Below are 26,436 nucleotides of genomic sequence, written 5' to 3'. Positions count from 1 at the left end.
TGGCAAGTTCAAGTCCAGCCTCAGCAACTTACTGAGACCCTGTCCTAAAAGAAAGAGAGCTGGGGTGTGGCTCGGTGCCTGGGTTCAGTCTTCAGGGCAAAAACAGAAAAAGAAAACAAATTTGCCCAGTCCAAACAGGGCCAGCCTGAGATGCCGGTGCAGCGGGGTAAGGACAGCGGAGGCCGCATGGGGGGGCGGCGCTGGGGCCGGGGCTTGGTGGTGAGGCACCCGCCTCAGCCGCCAAGGCCTGGGTTCAAGCCCAGCACCGTGGCAGAAAGAGCCACATGGGCCCCGAGGGGGCCTGGGGCAGAGATGGACGTGGGGGGATGAGCTAGGAGGGTCCAGGCAGCACAGGGGCTGGGGCAGGTCACATGTGCACCTGGTCTGCTGACCGACAAATGACCACATCACCAGGACGTGCACCCCGGGGACACAGGTGGGGCACGTGGGGACCTCTCTGGACTGAGTTCCCAAGTTCTCTGTGAATCTAAACTAAAAGGAAAAATGTATCTCAGACAGTGAGGGAGGTGACAGCAGCCAGCCACTTGCTCTGGAACATGTGACGGAGGAGCAGTGACACCCTGTGACAGCCTCCTAACGGGTGGTTACATAAACGGCAGAGAAGGACTCTTTCTAAAAGCAGGATATGCACATCAGCCAGCCACGGCAGGGAGGGGAGGCAGGCAGCCCGCTCCCGCCCGCCCCGCCCGTCCCCTCCCGTCCCCAGCCCGCTGCCAGGGCCAGGTGGGGGCTCTGCTCAGGAAGCTGCACACAGGGCCGCAGGGTGCAGCCAGGCCGGGGCTGGAGGAGGCCTTTCCTGGAGGGAAGAAAGTTCTAGAAGGGGGAGGAGGCGGGACCAACAGGACATGGCCTCCGGTCTTCCAGGACGGCTCCTTAGACCTTCGCTGGGGTACGCCCGCCGCAGGGTGGCCCTGCAGGGTGCTGAGCAGCAGCCCTGGCCCCTCCCACCCCAGGCCAGGATGCCATCGTGGGGGCCTCACATGTCCCCAGAGATGGCTCGGGGTCTGGGGGCAGTCACCTCCAGGGAGGCCCCTCCACAGGACCCAGGCTACCCACAGGGCGCTTCTCCTCACCCTCCAGCCGGAGGCCAAGGCCCTGCCCACGGAGCCCGGGGGGCAGCCCCCAGGGGAAGGAAGGTCATCATCCTGAGTGCCAAAGGCCACTGTAAGGACGGTATCCCTGGACCAGGAGAGGCAGGGGGGACCTCTGGCCGGCCACTGGTTTTAGTCGATAAAGTTTTATTGAGACGCGGGTGCCCCTTCCTCCCCACCTGCCCTCGCGGTCTCGGGGGGACGCAGAGCTGAGCGGCCGCCACAGAGGCTCCCTGGCTGCGAAGCCCCCAGCAGCCACTGCCTGGACCCCAGACCCCCAGACCCTCGGACCCCTGGACCCCCAGACCCTCGGGCCCTCGGAGGGAGGCCTCCGCCACAGCAAGCCCCACGCTCTCCCCACCACGAGCCGCGTTCTGCCAAGGTGACCTCCAGGGCCAGTCTTCCCCGGCTGGGCTGGCGCCTACCACCCCCACTGCCCGCCCCAAACACGTGTGCCTGGTGTGCCCACCACCCGGGAGTGGCCCGGGGTGGCCCCGGCAGCAGCTCGCTGGCTGTCCCTGGCTGTCACGTGGGCTGGAGGTGAGGCTCTGCTGTGGCTGGGCTGCGGGGACGGTCGCCCGACAGCAAGGTCAGCCTCAGCCGCAGGGCCCACGGCAAACTTGCTGAGCTAGGGCCGCCGTGCACACGCTCTGTCCTGGGGCCTGAGCGGCCGTGGCTCCACTCTGTCCTGGTCACACAGCGCTCTCAGATCTCAAGGTCACTTTCACCCGCAGTCTGCCCTCCACGCTGCTCTGATGGCTCTCCGTGGTGGACGTCCTGGCCAGCGACACCCCATCCCTGCCCGAGGGCTCTCCACCCAAGTTCCGACCCTCGCGGGGAGGCCTGAGCTGGGCCTTCTGAGGGCCACCCCAGGTCTGCAGGGAGCAGCCCTCCCCAGCCTATTGCCCGGGACACCACTGGCTGGTGGCCCTTAGGTCACCCGAGGAACCCAAGCCCTGGGTGCCCAATGAGGCCTCAAGATGACTTTCACTCCCACATTCCCACCTACTCCCTTGATTTAGTGCCACCTCTCTGGGACAGGGGACAGAAATGTACCACAGGGACATTCGTCCTCAAGAGCAGAGGGACAGGGGGCCCATCCACGGGTCCCCAGCTTAAAGTCAGCCCAACACAGCAGGTGCCTGGACGGTGGAGCCCTGGAGAGGGGACGCCCAGGTCACTTGGGGTTGTCCTGGCCCCGGGGTGGGATTCAGCCCAAGGCCATCAGCCCTGCCAAGTGCCGGGGGGCCGCTGTGGCCAAACCTCCTGACCTCTCAGCACTGGCAACAATTCAGATATAAAACTAGTAAGTGCCACCTCGGCTGGGTGACAGGTCCTCGCCCCCTGGGGTCAGTCGTGTGGACAGCCCCTGTCCTGATGTGTTCCTCCCCAGGACCTGCAACCCCAGGCCCCTCGAGAGAAAACACCAGAGACATTCAAATTGGGGACATTTTGAAACCCCTGACAGATCCTTGTCAAAATTTCCAGGTCATCAAGAAAAAGGGCATGGCCAGGTCAGCCCTGTACCCCTGCCATCCAGCTGCTCGGGAGGCTGAGACAGGAGGACGGCAAGTCTGAGGCCAGCCTCAGCAACTTAGCCAGATCCTGGGGGGTGGCTCGGGGGTGGGTGCTTGCCCAGCATCTGCAAGGGGCAGGTTCCATCCCCAGTGGGGGAAGGGGCAGGGAGGAGGAAGGCGACACAGCACCCAGGAGCCAGCGGAGGGGGACGAGCAACAGTCCTGCAGGGCCCAGGAGGGGGCCAGGAGGAGAAGCCAAGGAGCCCGGACGGAGCCTGAGCCCTGGCTGGCACAGATGAGCGACTTGGGACGGTGCCACTCCTCTCTCTTCTGCTTTGTGACTGGGCCCCAACCCCGGGCCTCCGTGCGCTCCTGCTGGCCCGTGTGCGATGACCTCCCCTGCACAGGGCACAGGTGTGAGGTTCAGTCTTTCGCCCGGGTCTGCCCATTCCCCAGGTGAAGTGGGACCTTCTGGAATCTGTGAGCAAACCTTTCAGCTGGGGTAACTCCGGGTCTGCAGCAGAACGCGGAGACCTCAGGGTCCCAGATCCAGCTCCCTCCTGTCTGCGTCTCAGAACCAGACACGGCGCCACTGCGACCTCACATGGCCGTGTCCTCACCAGTGACCACCTGCAGGCCAGGCGCCCGACACGCCCCACGGTGACAACCTGAAGGCCTGGTGCCCAGGACGACCCCCAGAGCCAGCAGCCTCTTCACCACAAGGGGCTGGCCGGGGGATCGTGTGGCCCCGCTGGGGACAGGCCTGAGGACAGTGTCGACCCACCCTGGCTCAAGCCACAGAAATGCTGGGAAACACTTCCCAGGATCCCACAGGACACGGGGGACATGCCCGCCATGCTCCTCACACGATCCTCAGGGCCTCGACTGGGACTTGTGGGTGTCACGCCTGGGGAGCTCCTGGCATGGAGTGGGTGGGGCCGGGGCTGCTGCTCAGCACCTGCAGGCCCAGGACCCCACTCCAGAGAAGGCCCGGCCCCACGTCCACAGCCCCCAGGGACGGAGACCCTGGGTTAATGATTTAGGGGAAACAAATTTGTGTTGGAGCCTCAAACCTGACCTTGTTTTGGGAATGTCGTCACCGAGGTGGGCCTGAAGAGGGGACGTCAGACACAGGTGCACAGGGAGATGGCCAGGTGACAACAGAGGCAAGCAGGGGACTGGCCAGAAGCCAGAGGACACCAAGGGTGCCCGCCACCAACAGAAGCCAGAAGGGGAAGGAGCCTGCCCAGGAGCCTAGGGAGCATGGCCCTGCCACACCTGGACCTCACACTCCTGGCCTCCGGAACTGCTTCTTGGGGTCAGTTTGGTTTCTTTGTGGTGCTGGGGTGGACGCGGGGCCTGGGCATGCGAGGCACAGCTGCCCCGGGCCTCAGAACCATGAGAACAGACTGCTGTTGTTCTGAGGCCCAGCTGGAGGTCATCCGCCACGGCGACCCTAGAAGTGGACGCACCCTCCAAATGTCCATTCCCTGCCCCACACAGACCCTGCCAGGCAGGCCACACAGCCCCAAGGGCAGTTGGACGCCTATGTCCATCTGGAAGGTCCTGGGAACCCTCGGAGGCCCCCAGGGGCCGCGGTCCCTGCAGAGCAGGGTCAGGGCTTGAGTGGCTCCCCGAGGCCTCGGTGGGAGCAGGGTCCGCGTCTCACAGGCAGGGGGAGGACCACAGGGACAGGAGCCTGTGTGCCTCGGCCCCACGAGGCCTGGAGGGAAGCCACGTCTGTCACACACACAATCGGTGTCAGCACCGCAGAGGAAACGACTGCTTAATTAGACTCCGATGGCCGGCGGCTCCCGGGAGGAGCTGTCCCGAACAAGTCACAGCACCGGAGGTGTCACACGGATCTCAGCCAGGGGGCCACGCCTGGGGACATGTGTGGTGTCACTCTGGAGCTCCTGCCTCAAGTGGGTGACCAGGGTCGCTGCAGTGCCCGGGATGCCACCAGAGAGACATGGCCCCCAAGTGTTCAGCGTCACAGTCCAAAGAGCCCAGCTAGCCGCACACTGTCATCGTCCCACAGAGGTGTCCCCGTGTGTGTCCCTGGGGCTCACAGGATAAAGGTCTGGGCCACGTCTGGGTGACAGTGGAGAAGAAATAATGCAAATGCCAGCGTGGACTCAACTACCGCCAGGAATCCACTCCAGCCCCGCGGCGGCCGCACGCCAGGGCCCCCCTGCGCCAGGAAACCCCAGGAGCTCCAGAAGGTTCTGGAAGTCTCGCCACTCAGCTTCTGCTGGCTGTGCCTCTCGCACCCCAGGTCCTGCCCCTCAGAACAAGGACGGTCACCCCGCGTCGGCTCCCCGGTCTCTCAGGGCCAGTTCCCTCCACAGAACCCTAAGTGCCCCGGGGCCGCAGGACCGTGGCCAGTGATGCCACCCGCCCCGCTGCCCTCCACACAGAGGAACCCACCGCCTGGTGCAGACCCGGGGACATCGTAACAGGGCGCGGCAGTGTCCACCACTCGCCTGGGCGTGACCTACAGAGGACTCTGCCACGGGTCTCGCGCTCTGAAGAGTGACGGCAGCGTAACGTGAGATACACTGTCACCGTTTAAGGTGGGCCTCCTGCTGGCACCCGGCACTCACAGAGGTTGAAGCCTTCAGCTCCAATTCCAGAACATTCCACCACCCAGAAGGAAGCCCCACCCACGAGCAGCCCCCACAGATCCACCTCCCTCTCTGGACTCCCCTGTCCTGGGCCCTGCTGTCACTGGGTCACACGCTGTGGCCTGTGCGTCTGGCTCTCACTGAGCGCGAGGTCCCTCCATGCTGCGGCTGTCACCTTGCTCCTGCTTGTGGCCGAGGACACTCTGGTGTACGTGGCCAGGCTGTGTGTCCCTTCCCCTGTTGGTGGACCCGGCCGTCCCTCTTTGCCGGCTCTGTCTGCTGCTCCGCACGCCCCGGCACAGGCCTGAGGCCGTGTCCCCCTCCTAGCTGCACCCCAGGAGCGGCACTGCTGGACGCCAGGGCAGAGCCTGCGGCCCGTCTGCTGGGTGGCCACACTGCTGCAGGCTCCGGCCATCGCGCTGGTGAGGCTGCCCCTGCGAGTTTCGACAGACCCTCCTGGTGACGGGGACCTGCAGCGTGTCTTCACGGAGAGCAGCTGCCAGCAGGAGGAGGCCTCCCGTCTCCCACTCCATGGCCAGAGGCGGCCAGGTGCCATGGGCAGTCACCGGCTGGCCGGGGCTGCCCCTCCACGACGGGAAAGGGCTCTGCCAATCACGGCGAGAGCAGCCAGCGGCCAGCCCTGTCGCGTGGCCAGGGAGGACAGTCTCCCGGCCATGGGCCTCCCCATGAAGTGAGGCCTCCAGGACCAAGGCCAGTTCCCTCGCCCCAAAGGACCCTCGGGGCACCTTGGGGACGGGTGAGGGGAGACGGAGGGCACAGAGCGGCCCCCAGTCCAGGTGGGCGCTGCCTCAGGCTGAGGCCACGGGACCAGCTCACACCAGCTGCCGCCTGCTGGGAGACTGCACCCGGGTCAACGGTAACGTCCACCTCTAGACACAGCGTGGCCAGGTGAGGCCGGACGGGCCCAGGCCAGCACGCAGGGGCCCTGGCGCCACAAAGCAGCCAAGGAAACAGGGAGGAGGGGCAGACGTGCCCGGGTGGCCGCTGCATGAGGCGCTGGGCGCTGGCCTGGGTCCGCGGCGGGCGGGAGGGCACAGCCGACCTCGAGCTTCCCGCCCTCCACAGTGTCCTCCAAACCGGTGTCCTGCGCTGATGTGACACGGGGCCACAGACCCAGTGGCTTACGCACGCACGGTTTATCCTCTTAGTTTGCGTGGGGGACGTTCTCAACCCAGGTGTGGCCTCCTGAGGCCCAAGGACAGTCCCTGTCCCTGTCCCCCTCCTTCAGCTCCAGGGCCAGCAGCACAGCATCTTCCCGGCCCTCCCCCTGACCCTCCGTCCTTCTCTCAGGAGAACCCTGTGGTGACCCTGGGTGACCCTGCTCAGGGTCCCTTCTGCCCTGGGAGGTGCCACGTCCACAGGCTCCAGGGACGAGGACAGCATGTCCCCCAGACCAACCAGGTCTGCTGCAGATTCCTCTGCCCTGTCCTCCCTCCAGGCTCCCTCTGATGGGAAGCCCCCAGGACACAATGTCCACCCTGTGTGACCGTGGCCCCTGCCTGGAGGTAGGTGCCTCATTTATAGATGAAAGAAAGTGGGGGCTCAGGCCAAGAAGGTGGGTGACCCCACGCCCAGCCCAGGCGGGCAAGGAGGCAGGCGGGCAGTGGGCACGGGCCTGGGCCCCGCTGAGCCGAGGGAAGCAGCAGAGGGCCCGGGTGAGGGGAAGCTGCCCTGCGTCTGCCCAGCAGAGACCAGGAGGGCAGCTGCGCCAGGGGCCAGCAGTGACCAACAGAGTCAGCAGAGGAACTCGAACCTCCCAGGGCCACAGATGGACGAGGCTCTACCGCGCAGAGGCCAGGGCCAGCAGATGGGCTGAGCCATGGACGACGTCCCTACACAGGTCCACATAGGAGCCTGCAGTCACGTCCACAGGGCTACTCTCAACAGCCCACAGTGGAGTCCACCCCGTGTCCTGCGACAGACGGAAGGGCGCACACCCAGGTGGCCACTGCCCACGAAGCGGTGCTGTCAGGCCATGACAGGTCACGGCAGATGGACCTCGAGGGCCCTGCTCATCGGAGAGCAGATGTGGCCGTGTGGCCTGTGGCCCTGCTGAGGGGAGCTGCAGGGACGTTGGGCACCGTGCAGCGCTGGGCGGGACAGGGGCGGGAGAGCGGGGGCAGAGCTCAGGAGGACGCTGCCCAGCCCTGCTCGTGCTGCAGGCCCCGGGCTTCCCCCACGGAGACGGTGACAGGGCACGTGCCAGGGTGACTCACCACACGCCAGGCCAAGCTGCGGCACTGCAAGCAGGGGAGGTGGCAGGACGCACCCGGCTCACAGCAGCCTGCGTCACGTTGGTCCCTGGTGGCCTGCGAGACCCCCGTCCTGGGGTCGTCCACAGCCGCAGGGTGGCACCGTCTAGGGGCCTTGGCCACAAAGCCCATTCAGTGCCCGTTGCCCACCTCTCCCGAGGCCTGGGGTCCTGGCTGCTGTACCTGGAGGTCACCCCAAGTGCTGCCCTCGAAACACCCCACCTGGGCAGCAGATTGTCCCTGTGAGGTGACCAGGCGGCCGTGGCGGCTCTCTGCCTGGCTGGTTTGTGACTCGATTCCACCCAGAGACCAGAAGCCCCTGACAGAGCTGTGCGGACCCCTGAGGGCCTGGCGACGTGCCTCTCTGTGCCCAGCAGCAGGCTGGCCTCCCACGGCACACGCCCACCACCACGAGGGGCGCAGTGTCCCCCACCGCAAAGGGGCTGGTTTCCCCGACAGTGTCCTGGGGTAGGAGAGGCCTTCCTGGAACCTCGCCCTGGGTCACAAGGGCAGAGTCCAAGACACGGGGCCCTTCTCAGGAAGGGTGGGCCCAGCGCCAAGGGGCAGGGCCTGCAGTGGGCCTGTGACGCCTGGTCCCAGGCTGGCCACGGACGCAGGGACTCTTGGGAGTTGCAGGCCATGGGGCGGTGCCCTTAAAGGGGACGGTGGGACCCAGACTCTCTCTCTCTCTCTCTCTCCAGGTCAAGAAGTGACTGTCTATTCCATGACGTGCGGCCACCTTGAGCCTCATCAGAGGCCCAGCGGAGGGACACACATCCTCGGGGACCCCGACGGCCCTCGGACTGGGTCGGCCTGTGCTCTTCAGCCTCGCCGGGCACCTCACGCAGCAGGACCACGAGCACACGGGTCTGTGGGGGTCTGCCCAGGTGATGCTCTCCCCAGAAGACACTGGGCCGTTGGGGACAGGTGTGGTGCCACCTAGGGAGGCCTGGCCTGGAGCAGGTAGAGGCAGGGACACTGTTGGGCACCCCGAGTACCCAGGACGCCATTGGAGAACGACCCGGCCCAGTCACAGAGCTGAGCTCAGGAGGCCGCGACTCAAACCCTCTCGCCGTGGTAACAGCCGCCAGCATTCACAGCACTTGGAATTCACCGTGTCCTTCCTTCCTCGGGGGGCCTTCGCCAGGTCAGGGCGTCTGGGGCCTCCTGGGGGCCTCCTGGGGGCCCGTGAACTTGCACACCCCACGCCCCCTGCAGCCGCAGCCAGGAGCCGTCAGGCAGGGTCCCCGTCCTGGTGCGAGGGTGCCCATGTGATCTTCCTGTTGTGAAGGCAGGCGGGAGCCCCGTCCAGGGGCCAGACCTCCTCCCTACGCACAGGGGCCACTTTCCGGGAGCACCTGCTGCCACCACCCCATTTAGAAACCGGTCTCTGCAGGAGTGGCAGGACGGGGCAGCCCCAGTCCAGTGACAGGTGTCCTCCTAGGAAGGCACTGGCAGGAGGCAGCGTGATGGCGGAGGCTGGACGCCTGGAGCCCCGGACGGGGAGAGGCAGGAGGCCTCCCTGAGCCTCTGGAGGGCAGGGCCGCACACCTGGACCTCTGGCTTCGGGCCCCCAGGACCAGGGAGAATCCATCCCTGGGTAGGCAGCCCAGGACACCCTAGGTGAGACCAGGCGGGTGACAGTGGGCCTATCGTCACCACACACGACTAAACTGGTCAGGGTCACTCCAATTTGGGGACTAAATAAAGACCCAGACACAGACAGTACCTTTCCTCTGGGTTCAGTGACCGCCCCTCAGCGGCAGCTCCCACAAGGGGGGCAGGCGAGAGCGAGAGCCGCGCTGAAGCCTTTTACTGGGGAGAAGCCCCTCAGGTGAGCCAGGGGTCGGGCTGCAGGGGGCTGAGGTGGGGTCTTGCTGTCATCGGGCCCCCTGACCTCTGGGAAGGCCACGCCATCTCAGGGCTGTGTGGGGATCGCAGAGCGAGCGGGAAGGCGCATGGGTGGCCCGGCCACCGGGCAGCGTGGGTCCAGTCCCCCTGGCGCTCAGTGCCCACAGTCCCCCGGGCCCAGGGTGTCTCGCACCTCCCCACCCTCTCACGGGGGTTCGGGGCTAAGGGCACGCGGTTCCCCGTGGCAGCTCCCAGCCGTCTCCGTCCCTGCTCGAGCCCCAGCCCCCCTTGTCCCCGAGAGCTGCAGGGACGCAACATGCACATCCCTGGACACGGCTCAGGGTCCCTGGGCAGAGCCCCCAGAATCAGGGCCCCGGTTTGGGACAGCCTGGACACACGTGTCACCAGGCTTAAGAACGAACAGCTGTGTCCTCCCCTCCTTATTCTATCGATTGATTTTTGGTGGCACTGGGGGTTGAACCGGGGTGCTCTGCCACTGAGCTGACCCCCAGCCCTTTTTATTTTATTTGACACAGGGTCTTGCAGAGTTGCCCAGGCTGGCCTTGGACTTGCCGTCCTCCTGCCTCAGCCTCTGGGGCAGCTGGGATGACAGGCGCGGCCACCACGAAGCCTGCACGACCCATTCCCAAGGCACTGAGCAGCGGCTGCCTCTCCTCAGCCCTGGAGTCCCACCCTCACTTCTAACCTGTCACCCCGGCACCAGACACTTCACTCTGCGACCAACATCGGGCAACGTCTGTCACCTGGCGGCGTCTGCTCGGGGACCAGCATCTCTGAGCCCAGGGGAGGAATCCCCTCCGCCTCTCCTTGGTCGGGTATGACTGGGCCCACACTGTGTAGCCACGCGGGTGGAAGTGGCTGCTGGAGTGGCCGACCTGGGGGAGCGCTCCAGTGGCACACCCCAAGACTCCTCTTTGAAAAGAAAAATAAATAACTTTTAGTTTAAAATCATCTGTTCGATCACAGCCTGATCTGGTGCAGTGGTCTCAGCTGGGGACAATTATGGTGGGGACATTTGTCCCCCGACTGGGGCTGTGCTGGCCTGGAGTGGTGGAGGCCAGGGACACGCTCAGCACCCGTAGCCCAGGACGCCCCCAAAGGAAAGCCCCTCTCTGGGTGTCAGAGCCCCGTAGGACGAGAGAACCTGCAGGGTACCCTGGACGGCCAGCCTGCCCTGGGCACACGTGAAGACAGGAACTGTCCCCACGGGTCACTGTCCCCACGGGTCCCTGGCAGGCTGAGTTCTGTTCCAAGCTCCCTCCCGGCCTCCTCTCCAGACCTCCCTCAGCCTCTTCTCTGGACCGTCCTTGGCTGGTTCTTACCCCCACCCCTCCTCCCCGAGAGCCGTCCTGCATGTCGGCTGTCACCTCCTGTGACACGCAGGCCTGACACCCCGACCCGAGAGCCGCAGGCGGCCACACCCCGGCTCCATGTCCACACTCCCAGGCCCACTCACAGCGTCCATTCACGCAGCGCCAGGACCTGGAACAAGTTCTGAGGCTTAAAACAGGCACAGAGCCGCCTCTGTGGGTCGGAGGAAGGGAGGCAGGCCGCGGCCGACAAAGGACAGGCCGCCGGGCAGCCGGGCATGTGCTAGGCTGGGTGGCCAGGGGCTCCCAGCAGAGGCCCGGTGGGGCCGGCTCAGGCTGTGCCACGAAGGCCATGTGAGGCCTTGATGCTGGGCACAGGTGACAAGCTGGGGAGAGCAGCAGGACTCCCCGCTGCCAGAGGTGGAGAAGAAGGCCCTCAGGGGACAAAGGGGGGGACACAGCACGGCCACTCACACCTGGAACGCCCTCGGCCGGGGCAGGAGCAAGGTGACACGCTGTGGCGTGGACGGACCTGAGGACCTCATGCTCAGTGACAGCCAGACACATAGGCCACACAGGGGACGTCCAGGACAGAGAGTCCAGAGATGGACGGGGACCCACGGGAGCAGGGCGGAGGGACGGGGGCTGCTCGTGGGGACAGGGCTTCTAATTGGGGTGGTTTCCAGGAACAGCTGCCAACTCAGTCACCTGTGGCACCTGGGGACTCTGTGCTCACAACGGCTGGGTTTTAGGATACGGAAGTCGCACCTCCCTGGAGAGCACCAAAGCCAGGGCCACCCTCTGTGGCCTCTCAAGAAGATGAGCCACCGTCCAGCAGAGCTGTCCGCAGGGGCAGGACCAGAGCACGAGGCCTCACCCAGGAGCCCAGGGAGAATGTGGCTGGTCCCCCCCGCCAGGGCAGGGCCAGCAGCCAGCTCCCCCTCCAGCCACAGATGGTGACTCCTCTCCAGCCCTTGAGGGACAAGGCCAAGTCCCAGGGTGGCAGAGCAAGCAGCATTGTCATGAAACGCCCCCCAGAACGCGGACTGCAGAAGTGGCCGCTCGGGGACAGCAGCCCAGGAAAAGACTTCCCCAGAACAAGAGCCCAGCCTGGCACTGCCCCAGGCTGCTCCAGGGACCTCCCTGCCCCAGTCCCACACAGCTGCATGGTGGTCCTCCTAGGAGGTCCCAAAGTCACAGAGGCCAGGAACAACTGCCCTTCAGAAGTCAGCGACTCAGGCTGGGTGCAGCTCCGTGGGGGAGCTCAGTACGCACCAAGCCCCGGGGGGCAGCCCAGCACCCCCAAAAAAAGAAAGCCACAAAGGCCCTTCAAACCCACAAACACTACGCCTTTGTTTTGGGGAGCCGAGGTGGAACCCGGAGCCCTGCTCAAGCCGGGCAGGCGCTCCCCCGCAAGCCATGTCCCCTCCTAGTAAAAGCCGTGTACAGACGGCGGCGGCTGTCGCCACGTGCAAATGAGGAGATCTGTGAGGACACCTTGAAGTGCAGAGAGCTTTCCTGCTACTACACAGTGCACCAGAGGCTCCCCCATTCAGCAACCGCCAAGCGGGGCTGTCCCCGTGCGCGGCTGTCCCCGTGCGCGGCTGTCCCTCCTCTGTGACAACCCATCATCATGGGGGCTATTCGCGTTCAGCTGACTTTCCCTTTGGACGACCTGCTTGATCAAGCACGAAACAAGGACAGAAAATGATAGCATCACTCAACCGACAGGGTTCTAAATAAAGCCCCTCCACAGACCAAAACCACCTGGGGTATGGGGCCTCCTTAGAATGAGCCTCCAGCCAAGGGGAGGCCAGGGGGAGGCCAAGGGGAGGCCAAGGAGGGGCCAAGGGGAGGCCAAGGGGGGGTCAAGGGGGGGCCAAGGGGGGGCCAAGGGGGGCCAGGGGGAGGCCAGGGGGAGGCCAGGGGGAGGCCAAGGGGAGGCCAAGGGGGGGGTCAAAGGGGGGGCCAAGGGGGGGCCAAGCGGGGGACCAAGGGGAGGCCAAGGGGAGGTCAAGGGGAGGCCAAGGGGGGGCCAAGGGGGGGTCAAGGGGAGGTCAAGGGGAGGCCAAGGGGAGGCCAAGGGGAGGCCAAGGGGGGGCCAAGGGGGGGCCAAGGGGGGGCCAAGGAGAGACCAGGGGAGGCCAAGGGGAGGCCAAGGAGGGGCCAAGGGGGGGTCAAGGGGGGGCCAAGGGGGGCCAAGGGGAGGCCAAGGGGAGGCCAAGGGGGGGTCAAAGGGGGCCAAGGGGGGGTCAAAGGGGGGCCAAGGGGGGCCAAGGGGACCAGCTGTAAATGTGGACGTCTGTCTTTCAGTGCTTGCGGCTGGTCAGTTTGTCCATCAGTAAGGGACCAAAGGCCACATAGAGCCACCTAGGAGGAGGTCCAAGCTCCTCCAGAGCACTCTGGTGTCTTTCCTCCTCTGAAGTGACAGCACCCAGAACCAGGGGGACGTTCCCCGGCACTGAGGGAGCGAGGGGTCTCCACGTGGGGAGTAAAGCTAGTTCTGTCCTGAGAATGGCTCTCAGCCGCGGTGACTCTGCCCCAAGGGCCGGGAGGCCACGTCTGGGGACAGGTGTGGTGTCACACTGAGAGCTCCTGGCCTGGAGTGGGAGGAGGCAGGACAGCTGCTCTGCCCCCGGCAGGGTCCAGGCCCACCCACTCCCCAGAAGGAAAGACCCCCGTGTCCACGACGCTGAGGCTGCGAAGCCTGCAGGTGTCATGTAAGCGCGAGTCCAGGCGTGTTTCAGGGGCTCGGTGGCCTTTGGGAGCCTCCATCAGGACGACCCCAGCCTGCTGTGGCCGAAGCTTGCTCCTGGTCACGGTGCCCTCGGAGGCACTCGACAGCTCCCCTCCCACTTGGCTCTTTCCTCCTTTTGATAATTGGCTGTCTGACTGTCTTGTTCCTGTGGACGCTTTCTGGGGTCCTGGGGTGACTCTCACGTGCACCCCACCATGAGGGTGACTGGAGTCAAACTGCCATTCTTTCTTTTCCCTCCTCTGTGACAACCCCATCATTCTCCCACCCACCTCCCCCTCCAGGGGAAACTTAATTTAGAACATTCTGCTCTGCTCAGCGCTCCGCACACCCTCACTGTGCCACCAGCAGGGATTCCCTCCTGCATTCCCTCGCTGGGTCCCTGCAGCAACCCTGCACGTACCTGCTGCCGCCTTCATCAGGCCCACCAGGTGAGGTGACACCACGAGGGAACACAGGCCCTTCCCAGAGCCCCTGACACCGTCGCCGCAGGACCACGGCAGCACACGCACACGCACACACACAAGTTAGTGAACTTGCCATTTGCCTCGAGGACACCTAGCAACAGTCTACAGACTGAGCTGGGGACCTGCTGCTACAGTTCGTCGCACCTGTCTTCAGCCGCCCACCTCAGCCCCGAGCAACCCCCGCTACCGGGGAAAAACAAAGTGCCACCCACGTCCCTCAATGTCATCGTCCCCAAAACTCCCACTGCAGTTCCTGAAAAATTCAATCACCCCTATGAGCTTCATGCACCCTAAGACTTGCCCCTGGGCACCCTCCACCCTAGAAATAGACGGAGCAGTGGACCAGCACACTGTTCCCAAGGGGCTTCACCCCTCGTGATCTCTCACCAAATAATCAGCTCTTCTGACCCAACAGGAGGCAATTCCTCTCCAAATCCTTGCAGTGGATTCAAACTGAGACCATCCCAGCTCCTGCTAACTGGTCCACCTCAGGCCAGACACACCCCCAGGCCTCCCAGCCCAGGGCCCTTCCTCTTCCTCCACCTCCCTTCTCATCACCCACCCTGACTCCTCCTCCCCGGACCCCCACCCCCACATAAGCTCTCCACTTACCCTGAGGTTCCCTGGACCCCCGTGGCACAGCCGATCCCCTTCCATCCCTCAGCCTCTTCCTGGTTCTGTCCTGACTTTGTCCTTGTCCCCTTCAGCTAGCCCTAAACACAATCCTCAGTCATCCCTCTCTGCCAACTTGCTCCCCTCCCACCTTCCCCAACCTGACTGCAGCCCCCTCCTCAGCTAACCCAACTTCCTCTGAGCCCCCCTTCAAACTTCATCCCAGTGCCCTCCCCAGCTGACCTGGCCCCCAACTCCATCCTTAGCCTCCTTCCAGCTACCCCAGACCTCTAAACCCCTCCCACCCAGCCCCCCTCCCGCTGACCTCAACCCCAACTCCATCACCTCCCCCTAAACCTGACCTCCAACTGCAGTGGTCTCTCTACCCCGTCTCAGTCCCTGCAACGGCTGACCCCTCCTCAGCTAACCCTACACCCCAACTCCAGAGCCAGCCCCTCCCCAGCTTCCTCTACCAACTCCAGCCACCTTTCAGCACCCTCCCCATCTAACCTTGACCTCCAACTCCAGCCCCCTCTCCACCTAAAACCACCCACGATTGCAGCCCTGACCCCCAACTCCAGCCTCCTCCCGCAGCTAACCTCGACCCCCAACTACAGTCCCAGCCCCCAACTCTGGCCCCCTCCCCAGCTAACCACGCACCCCAACTCCAGCCCCAGTCTCTAACTCCACCCTCCTCTCCAGCTAACCTCGACCCCCACCCAAAGTTCCGACTCCCAATTCCAGCCCCCTCCCCAGATGAGCTCGACCCTCAAATGCAGCCCTTTTCCCCAGCCAACCCCGCGCTCGGCTCCAGCCCCCAGTTGCAGGCCCAATCCCCAGCCCCAGCCCCAGCCCCCTCCTCAGCCGACCCGACCCCCAGCTCCGCCCGCGAGCAGCCCGGAGCCGTCCCCTAGCCGACGAGCAAACGCCCTTACCTGCGATCTGGCCCGCGGCCGCCTCAGCCCGCCGCCGCGCAGCCGAACCCGCTGTGCCGGCCGGGGAGCGCTCGCTCCCTCCACGGGGCGGGCCCTGAGCGCGGGGGGCGGGCCCGGCGCCCAGGAGCGACCAATCGGAGACCGGGGCGGCGGAGGCAGGAGCCGGGGGCGGGGCATGGGGCAGGCAGCGGGGTAGGCTGCGCCCAGGAGAGCGGGGAGGGGCCCCGAACGCTGAGTGGCACCGCCGCTGGCCACCCTTGAACGGGAAAGGAGAGGGAGGGCGGGGCTATGCTAATATGCAAATCAGCACGCTGTGGTGGACGGGGCTGCGGGCGAGGGGCAACTCTTCAGAGAAGACTGAGTGACATCAGGGAGGCGCGATGCTTTTCGCAAGTTCGAATCCTGGATGGGGACAGAGTGTTCGCATCCCGAATCCTAACTCCGAGGCTCACTGGAGTGGCACCGCTTTCTTGAGCACTGTCCAGGCTCCCTCTGCGTAAGGCTTGGAGATTGAATTATCCCCCTTCAATAGAAGTGACACTGAGTTTGAGTGAGGCGAAACCTGAGTCGTTCGCCCAAGCCTGTGTCACAACTTCCAGGGGTTCTGTTTCCTAATTCCTGGCTCCCCCCAGATCAAAGGAACCGCAATCCTGCTGGGAGCTGGACCCAGGATGCACATTTAACAAGCCCCTGATGGTGCTGGGAGACGTGTGCAAGGGCTCTGAGAGCCTCGCCTGGTCCTGGGAGGAAACCCCTTGTGGGGAGCACGGGCCAGCACGACTGTGACCTCAGGAACTTCCTCCAGCGCTGGCATGCTGTGGTCCCCAGCTGCTAGCCAACCCCAGGACTCCTGTCATGCCCCAGGAGCCCCCTGTTCATAGCTGGCTCCAGCTGCTTCCTGCCATGCCCAGAGGAAACCCAGCACCAGGCAGGGCCTCTCTCCTCCCTGCTGTCCCCCTGGACACGCTGTCCCCTGCTCACACCCCCCAGCAGAATGACTGTCTAAACAGGAGTCACACTGGTGGCCCATCAGGAGACATGTGACCTGGAAATCCTTCAAAGCTTTTAAATTGTCAACATTTTCAAATCAGGATGTTGAAGGCTCAGTGCAGAGTGTGTGCTCAGCATGTGCAAGGCCCTGGGTCCAGTGCCCAGCACCAAAAGAAAGAGAACTCAGGATGTTTCACAGAAATAAATCCAGGTTTGCAGGCACTCTTTTATTTTTTCAAGATTTGTATATTTTTATTTTATACACTCATGATTTTAAAAAATTACTTTTATAATCACTTAATTTTTAAGAAAGTATTTTTTCTTTGGGGGATGATGGAAATGTTCCAGAATCAGTGATAATGCTTGTATAATCTTGGAAATATTGTAAAAATCACTAAACTATATACTTCAAAATTTTGTAGTACTGGCATTTTATGGTAGGTGAATTACATCTTAATTTTTTTTAGGGGCTGGGGCTGGGGCTCAGCGTTACAGTGCTCGCCTAGCACGTGTGAGGCTCTGGGTTCGATCCTCAGCACCACATAAAAATAAATGAATAAATAAAGATATTGTGTCCAACTACAACAATATATATATATTTAGAAAGGACATTGAACATGGAAGAAAGGAATGAAGGAAGGAAACAAATTTGGTTTAAATGCAACCTAAATAGAAATTGGTAACCTTACGTGAACCTTCCACTACAAATTAGTCAAAACTTTATCTTGGAAAAGATGGTCATAGTCTGGGTACTGGAGTTTGAGAACCATTTCCCTACAAAATCACCCAGTCAAGGATTGGAAAAAGAAATCTCAAAATCTAGTATTAAACTTTGGGACACGAAGGAAAGGGACGAGTTAGCCAGGGTAAGCTGGGCCACAGAAGGGGACATGGCTCATGAGGTCCAAGGGTAGGGAACTGAGTGTCCTGCAACCTGAGAACCCAACTGTTTCTCGTCTCCCTTTCTCCAAGCTGCGCCTTCTGGGGCTTCTCTCCCCCCCTCTGGCGACTCTTACTTTTATCCTACAGGAGGGAGGCAATGATCAGGGTCTTCTTCCTTGGTGAAGAGACCCTCACACATCCGAGGTGTCAGCCCAACAGAGGCTGGAGTCCCCAGCGTGGCACTTGTCTTCCCAGAGCCTGTCTGCCCTTAAGCAAAAAGGCACATGTTGTAGCCTCTAGCAGCTCCAGGGGTACTTCAGTCCCCAAGTCCTGAAACACCACATCCTGAGATGCATACTGAGGGTCCTCTGGGTTGACTGACCAGTAGCAATAATCAAAGCTGAATGCCACAACCTGCTCCCAGGAGTCTCCAAAGCTATGTGTCGATTGATCATCCACCTTTAAATTCCTGATCTTTTCCACTTAGTCATCAACTCCCACAATAATTCTCCCACCCTCTTTGGCCTCCTGCTTGCTGACGGGCCAGACCCTTGCGGCCAGCAGCAAATTCACCATCCCTCGGTTACAACACAAGCCCCAGAGGTCTGTCCAGTCTAGGCCTCCCTAGCCTAGCCTAGCCTAGCCAGGACCAGGCCAGGGTCAGGCCCAACCCTAGCCCCTGCCAACCTTGCAAGCATTCTTGATAAATCAGAAGGCCTCAGGATTTTCTGCAGCTGTGGGTGAGCAGCTGAGTGCACTTCACTGCCAAGGCCATGACCAGGCCCCAAGACACAAAAGAGACAGGACAGAGGTCGGTTGCAAATCCAAAATTTAATTTTTTTAATCTTAATTTTTGAAATTGACAGTCAATAATGGTATATATTTGTGGTGCTCAACAAGATGTTTTGAAATAAATGTAGCTGGGCATGGCACACCTGTAATCCCAACGGCTCAGGAGGCTGAGGCAGGAGGATTGAAAGTTCAAAGCCAGCCTCAACAACTTAGCAAAGTCCTCAGCAACTCAGCAAGATCCTGTCTCAAAATTAGAAATAAAAAGGGCTGGGGGTGTGTCTCAGTGGTTAAGTACACCCGGATTCAATCCTTGGTACTAAAGAAAAGGAAAGAAAAGTGAACAAACAATCCGAGATAACTTAATTCACAATTAAAATTCAAAATTTAGATCCAAATTCAAAATTTTATTTCCTTCATACCTTTTTTATTCTCAAATCCAAATTTTAAATAGGGTGGGGGAAGGAAAGAAGAAAAACATGGGGCTGGGGATGTGGCTCAAGCGGTAGCGCGCTTGCCTGGCATGCGTGCGGCCCGGGTTCGATCCCCAGCACCACATACAAACAAAGATGTTGTGTCTGCCGAAAACTAAAAAATAAATATTAAAAAATTCTAAAAAAAAAAAAAAAGAAAAGAAAAAGAAAAACAACTGCACTATGTTAATATGAGATTTTAAATTTGAAAATGAATGCGTAAATAATCCATGATAACAAAGGACCGACAATTTATGGGGGGCTGGGGGTTGGACCCAGGAGTCTACCACGGAGCCACATCCCCAGCCCTTTTTGTTTTTGACTTTGATAGGGTCTTGGAGAGTTGCTGAGGGCCTAAGTGGCTAAGGCTGGCCTTGGACTTGAGGTCCTCTGACCTCAGCCTCCGGGTATCTGGGATTACAGGTGTGTGCTACCACACCTGGCTCAAGATAAACTCTGATGGACTCTACGAGCTTCCCTCAGCTGCCAGGGGACCCAGCTCTGTCGGAACCGTCTTTGTTTCAAATATGGATCCTTGGCCGTCCTGACCTTGTCTGCGCTCAATGTCGCACCGCAGGAAGGCTTCTTCTTGATGACTCCTTCCCGTGCCTCTCGTGTCCCTGGCACGTGCCTCGCCAGTCTTGTGCCTCCTTCTAGTGTGCAAGCCCTCTGGAGGCCCCTGCCGCGCGCCTGGCAGCCGGCACCTGGGCGCGTCGTGACAACCTCGTAAGAGGCTTTACTTTGCCTTCGTCCCCGCGGCTGGCACGGAACTTGGTACACAGTAGGAGCTCCATTAATTCTTGGTGACTGGGAGGACTGAGGAGGGAAACCGGAGTAAGACCCAGAAAGGGGAAAGTCGTGGGGCAAAACGGCCACCAGCCCGGCCGCGAGGGCCGGGAGGTGGCGTGCGCCGGCCCGTCGGGCCCTCACCTACGCACCGCGGTCGTCCCTACAAAGCCCCGGGAGCTCCCGGAGCTCCTCCCCCGGGAGTGTGGGCCCTGCCTCGGCGGAGGGGCTCTCCATGATGGGGTCTCTAGATCACAGCTGCTTTGCGCACAGCGAGCGACCTTAACATAGTGCCAGCCAGAGCCCGGTGGGCACAGGCCAGAGGGGTGATGCGCCTATCCCTACTTGCAGATTTTCCCATCGTCTTCCCTTTTCGAAAAATTAAAAATTTTTTAGTTTGAGATCAGGCAATTTTTTTAGCTTGAGGAGTCACGTGCAATTCTAAATAGAGAAAGCTCTGGCCCAACCGCAGCGGAGGACAAGCGCCGCAGACCAGCACCACCCAGGGCCCCGCAGCCGGCCCTCCCGGGCCACGCCCCTCCAACCTGTCAGGTCACGCCCCTCCCCGGACACGCCCCTCCAACCTGTCAGGTCACGCCCCTCCCCTGACACGCCCCTCCAACCTGTCAAGTCTCGCCCCCTCGCCCCTCCCCTGACACGCCCCCCCAACGTGTCAGGTCTCGCCCCCTTCGCCCCTCCCCGGCCACGCCCCCAACCTGTCAGGTCACGCTCCCAGGGAGCCTCCCAGGCCACGCCCTCCTGCTGCCCCTGCCCCCTTCTCTGGCCTGAGATTTTTACCATTCCTGGATGGAATTACACAAAGTGTGACCTTTGGGGACTGGCTCTTTTTTCACTTGGCACAACGGTCTGGAGGCTCCTCTAGGCTGTTGCGTGTATTAACATTTCGTTCTTTGTTTTTGGCGCTGGGGATGGAGCCCAGGGCCTGGCGCATGCGCTCTACCACTGAGCTGCGGCGCTGGCTTGCAACGTTGGATTGCAAGTGTCGCGTGGTACTGGGGCCCGTTAGTTTAACCCCATCCTCCGAACACCTTCAGTGGGCCTTCCAGATTTGGACTTTTCCAAATAAAATTGCCCAAAATACGTATCTTATGTGTGAACACACAGCATCCTTTCTCTGGGACAGCTGTCCGGGTCATATGGTAGTTGCAGGTTTAGTTTTTTTAGAAGTTTCCAGATTTCCTCCCAGAATGTTAATTTTTTTTCCAAGCCTTTTAAGTAGTTGAAAAACACTGAAGAACTGAAAAGACATTGTGTTAAAAACTCACAATATCTTTAAGTTTAAATATTTTATTTATGCCCAATATATTTTAATTATACTCTCCTGCTTTAATGGGAGCAAATTCATTAGTCATACTTTCAAAACTTGCTTCTGGAAAAAAAAAACTATTAAAAATGCATAAAGACATGTAAAGATGCGTGATATATATAGATCTATCTATCTGTCTATATATATATAATGTAGAGAGAAGAAATACAGAGATCACACAAATTTTTTCTCTTGCCTGAGGCTCACATGGCAATATTGGATCCTGTCTTCATTTAAAATGTTAATATTTTATTTAATGCAGGTTTTTGCATTCATATCAATTTTTAAAGATTAATTTTTATTTTTAAAATAAGAATGCTGCATTCGTGGGCATGGCTGTGGAAGGGGGAGGAGTGTGCGGGACTGCACACTTGAGTGTCTTGACAGCGCCGGTGCCGGGAAGCTGTGTGTGCAAGGAGGGGGCAGAGGGCTACGCACAATGGCATACTCCAGGTCTGAGCGCTGTAGGTTCCTGGCAGAGAGACTGTGCTGTGGCTGCAGGATGCAGTAAGGGGAAGGAGAATCCTCCTGTGTGATTTCTTTGTACCTGATCTTAAATTAAAAGGTCAAAAGATTGTGCTGGGCATCGTGGTGCATGCCTGTAATCCCAGTGGCTTAGGAGGCTGAGGCAGGAGGATTGTGAATTCAAAGCCAGCCTCAGCAACTTAGTGAGACCCTAAGCAACTCAGTGAGACCCTGTCTCTAAATAAAATACAAAATGGGCCGGGGGTGTGGTGCGGTGGTTAAGTGCCCCTGGGTTTAATCCTCTATACTACTACTACTACTACTAATAATAATAATAATAATTGCACTAGTGCACATCAATTATATTACCAACAAGTTTATATTTGATGTACAATTAAATCAAGTATATTAAACACTTATTTATCTTTTTTTAAATATTTATTGTTTAGTTTTAGGTTTTCACAGTATCTTTATTTTATTTTTATGCGGAGCTGAAAATCCAACCCAGTGCCTCACACATGCCAGGTGAGTGTGCTCCACTTGAGCCCCATCCCCAGCCCTTAAACGCTTATCTATCTTGATGATAGGGGGTTGTGGGCTGAGACCCCTTAAACTCTGTGCTCAAAGCGAGGGCTTTGCCGACTCCCCTAACCCTGTCCAGCTGGCTCTTCCTGGCCTTTGAGAATACACCAGATGCCTGGCCCCAGCAGGGACGGGATGTGCTCAACAAACCAAGGGGTGACCCGGGCCAGGAGCCCTGCTGCACACTGGCGCTGGGTACTCTCAAAAATGACCCCTCCTGCCCCAGGTGCAGCTGGGCTCCCCAGTTCTTGCCACAGTCTGGCTGGGCACAAATGCCGCAGTCTGGCTGGGCACACAATCACGAGCCACCACACAGCTTGTAGATTCAAACAGCAACTCTTTATTCCCGAACTCACACCAGCCGTCTACAAACACGTTCTGGGGAAATCCACGTTCTCTGCCCAAATCCACCTCCACTGGGCTTCTATCTCCAAAATATACTGTCTGAATCCCGTGAGAACTCAAGGGGAACTCAGGCAGCAGGATACGCCCTATTCCCAGCAGGAATAATCTTAAACCTTAAACCTGGAACCTAAACTGGGAACGCCCTAAACAAGATTATCTTAAAACCGGGAACACCCTAATCTGCCTTGGTCCTTGAGCAAGGTTAAGTACATTCAATGTCACTGCAACATGGGGTACGCTGGCAAGGAAATTGTCATACTTACTTGGCTAATGGCTCCCAGCATCTCCCCCCTTCTGATTAATTAAACAACAAGCAATGTGGCTTAAGGACCGTGCCTGGTAGGTTGTCCAATTCAACATATGGTTCTTACCCGTCATCGGAAAACTGACCTTTAGGCGTCAGCCTCCTGTCTTAGGTTGATACCACTGCAATTGAATCATACCCGTCACTGACTACCGGTCCAGCATACAGCCATACTTGTGGATAGGTCTATGCACCAGTGGGGGGGTGAGGTTCTTTGCCTCACCTCTGTTGGCCCCCAAATTTGGCCTTGGTGCCAGTGGGGGAGTGAGGTTAATGTGGCTTATGGACCGTGCCTGGTAGGTTGTCCAATTCAACATATGGTTCTTACCCGTCATTGGAAAACTGACCTTTAGGCGTCAGCCTCCTGTCTTAGGTTGATACCACTGCAATTGGATCATACCCGTCACTGACTACCGGTCCAGCATAAGCCATTGGCCCCCAAATTTTAGACCATCACTAGCAGAAGGGAGGAGGATACAGAAATGCCACGACACCAAGCCAATTGACGGCTCCTTGGGAAAAATTGCATCACTGGTGACACCATCAGCAAAGATATGTCAGCACTACCACAATTAACATGGGGTGTGCTGGCAAGGAAATAAAAATTGCATCACTAGTTAATCACTGTCACAGATGTAAGAATGGCCAAGCTGGAGCTCTGGATATCAGCTGTTATGGATTTGAGTCAAATCATCTTCTTCTCGATCTGTAGAAATTGTTTTAGTTAATCTCTCTGGAATCCAAATCTGCTGCTGTTCTCCCTGTGGAAACACACAAACAAAACCCCGACTCCAGACAATCACTGGGTCAGGACCTTTCCATTGTCCTGTTAGAATATCTTTCCAAAGTACCTTAGACTTATGTACATTTTTTGGATACATATGCCTTTCTGCAGCACTAAGTCCTGATGAATCTAAATTTTTAAAAGTTTAGTGTAAAAAGCGTTATTTTAAGTTTATCTTTGGGGGATATATACCCCTTTCAAATTCCCTCTTTTTGCTTTAATAAGTACATGTCTGTATCTAATAGTTGTCTTAGCCTTTTGCATTTTCTATCTGAAATACCTTTACTATCTTCTAGTTTTGTTTTTTTTTTTTTTTTAAGGTTTGTATATTTACCCTTAGTTGCTTATTTTCCTCCTAGTTTTTTTTTTGTTTGTTTGTTTTCTATTTTGTGGGTTTAAAATTATTGTCTTCCTACATCTTTTCTATCTTCCTATATCTTTTTTATCTTTTTTTTTTAACTTTCTATACTTCTGTCTTTAAAGTTTTTCACTTTAAATTTTTAATCTTCTTTATCTAAATATCTTTTATCCTATTATCTTCCCATTTTTTTTTTGTAATGCCTTTAAGATTAACTAGGCTTCGAATGATGCAATAAAGCAATCTTTTTTCCGCCATGAAGGTATCTCGACCACCTTCAATTTAACCTTTTAATTATCATCTATACTGTACTTTTAAATGTACTTTTTCACCACCTACAACTTCACTCTTTTAAACGAGGCTTAGATTTTGTTTAAATCGCTTCAATGTTAGTTTACATGGCTGCCTTTCAACCAAAGGCTTTTTTTTTTTTAACTCCATTGAGAATCTTTGTCTCAATCTGCCATGTACAAATATCTTTTTCTTCTTTCTTCCTTTCTCAAGCTTTTAAAGTAAGTCTAGTTTCCTCAAAATCTTTTTAAATGGCATTTTATAACTTTTACTTTACCACATAGAGATTATCTCATCTAGAAACATTTCTTTTTCCTTTAACCTTTTGTATTAAAATATATTTCCACATCTTGAATCTTTTTCTCTCTTTTTTAACCGTTAACGCTTTTTATAAATTCACATTTTGAAACAACTCTTATAAAATTTCTGATTTAGACAAATTACTCCACTTTAATAAGATGAAAGACTTTCATGTTTTTTTATGATACTATAATACTATAATTGAAACCTAACTGAAAATTTTTCTACTCTTTGTATATAAATTACACATGATAGAATCTTAACACTTAGTAACCTTGTTTTAGCAAAGACACAGACCAAAGCAATATTAAACATTTTTCCATTTACCAATTTATGAAAACACACATGCTTAAATATATTACCTTATGTAACTTAATAAGTAAAGAGTGGTTGATGTTTCAACATTTTAGCTTTGTAAATTAATCAGAACTTTGTAGAAACCAAGATCTTAGACAAGTGTAGCAAACAGAACTAGCCATCTCTTTCTTGTTGAAGAAAAATCCTTCTACAGGATACCATGGTGGTCCCATTGATATACTTAATAACTCGTCTTTAAAAAGCCATGGGCTACATTTTTGTATTGTATCAACATATGCCCTAATTGTTCTTGGTCTCACTGGGGCGCCTCCTTCCTCTAACAATTTATCTTGCTCGGAGGCGAACAACTTCAAACCTTGAGTCAACCATTTTCCCCAGTTTGCCTGAGAAAGTTCTAGGAACAGGCAACTTGAAATAAAAACAAAATAAATCAAAACAATAACACATTGTTTTTTGAAATGTTCACCCATTCTTTCTCTCTTCCTCAAGGGTGAGAAATTTCACTTACCTCTAAGCTTCAGAAGTTCCCCACACGGGACGCCAAATGCCACAGTCTGGCTGGGCACAAATGCCGCAGTCTGGCTGGGCACACAATCACGAGCCACCACACAGCTTGTAGATTCAAACAGCAACTCTTTATTCCCGAACTCACACCAGCCGTCTACAATCACGTTCTGGGGAAATCCACGTTCTCTGCCCAAATCCACCTCCACTGGGCTTCTATCTCCAAAATATACTGTCTGAATCCCGTGAGAACTCAAGGGGAACTCAGGCAGCAGGATACGCCCTATTCCCAGCAGGAATAATCTTAAACCTTAAACCTGGAACCTAAACTGGGAACGCCCTAAACAAGATTATCTTAAAACCGGGAACACCCTAATCTGCCTTGGTCCTTGAGCAAGGTTAAGTACATTCAATGTCACTGCAACATGGGGTACGCTGGCAAGGAAATTGTCATACTTACTTGGCTAATGGCTCCCAGCAAGTTCTGACCCTACAGCTGTGCCACCACCCACCTTCCCTGTCCCCGGGGACCCGGAAAGCTGGACTTCAGCCACAAAGTCGTGTGGTGCAGATGGGGAGATGAGGACCTGCGAGTTCCTCACTTCTAAGTGGGGCCCTGGCTGGGCCTGGGGCCCGGTGTGGAGCGGTGCTCAGCTTGGCAAGGCCCAGGCTCCACTCCCAGCACCACACACTAAGAATTAAGGGATAGAACCTCATTGCTTTCCTGCTGTCCCCAACGGACTGCAGTGAGCTCGTGGCCATTGTGAGGCCCCTCAGGAAACACCAAATGTCATCTGATGGCCCAGTGTCCTCTGCATGACACCCTGACTCTTGGTCCCCAGCCCTGCATGACCTCTCTGGCTTCCCTGGCAACCACCCTCCCCTTCCTCTTCTCCAGGCACTGTGGCCTCAGAGGCTCCTGCCCTAGGGCCTTTGCATGTGCTGCCCCCTACCTGATGCTCCAACCCTGCTGAGCCGCTGCCACCCTGCCTTCCCAGTCCAGCCCGGAAACTCACGCCCACGGCAGTCTTGCAGAGCAGTATGTCTTTGTCGTGTGCAGCCCACATCTTGAATGACCAGCCAGTTCTCTGTGGGGGCCCTCTCCCCCAGAGGTGAGGAGCTCTGAGAGGGCAGGGACCCCGGAGTTTGTGTCTAGGGCAGGGCCAGGGCACAGTGGTGCCTGTCACCTACTGGATGAAGGGACGGAGGAGCACAGCTCTCCTGTTCTCTCTTGTTCTGTCCCTGAACAAGACCCTCTGGTCTGGGTGGGGCCTGAGGGCTGGGGACAGGAGGGAGCCCTGCCGGGTGCCCTCCATGCCCACCGTGAACCTGCCCCTTTCCACCATGTGCCCTGCAGGGAAATCATCCAAGGTCACAGAAAGCCTGGGGGCCCCAGGC

At 57.7% G+C, this 26,436-nt stretch overlaps 1 protein-coding gene across 4 annotated transcripts in view; it reads right to left on the bottom strand.

Annotated features, from left to right (window-relative positions):
- Gng7 (G protein subunit gamma 7) overlaps window positions 1-15,572 on the bottom strand; it is a 73,892-nt gene extending 58,320 nt beyond the window's left edge. The window contains exon 1 of one of the 4 annotated variants that reach the window (XM_046444201.1): window positions 15,481-15,572. Coding sequence is in view for 1 of the 4 variants with exons in the window: in XM_058579232.1 (XP_058435215.1) it covers window positions 7,494-8,170 (677 nt within the window). In the remaining 3 variants the exon portion in view is untranslated. Of the gene's footprint in view, window positions 1-7,493; window positions 8,192-14,545; window positions 14,568-15,480 lie in introns of those variants that run through there. The other 3 variants (XM_058579233.1, XM_058579232.1, XM_046444203.2) reach the window with 3 other exon arrangements.
- Between the last annotated feature and the right edge of the window lie 10,864 nt (window positions 15,573-26,436).

This window comes from Marmota monax, unplaced genomic scaffold (genome assembly GCF_021218885.2).
Source record: "Marmota monax isolate L192 unplaced genomic scaffold, Marmota_monax_Labrador192_F-V1.1 WCK01_AAM20220418_F8-fsc00102, whole genome shotgun sequence".
NCBI lineage: Eukaryota > Metazoa > Chordata > Mammalia > Rodentia > Sciuridae > Marmota > Marmota monax.
This window is presented reverse-complemented; position numbering and strand designations above follow the sequence as displayed.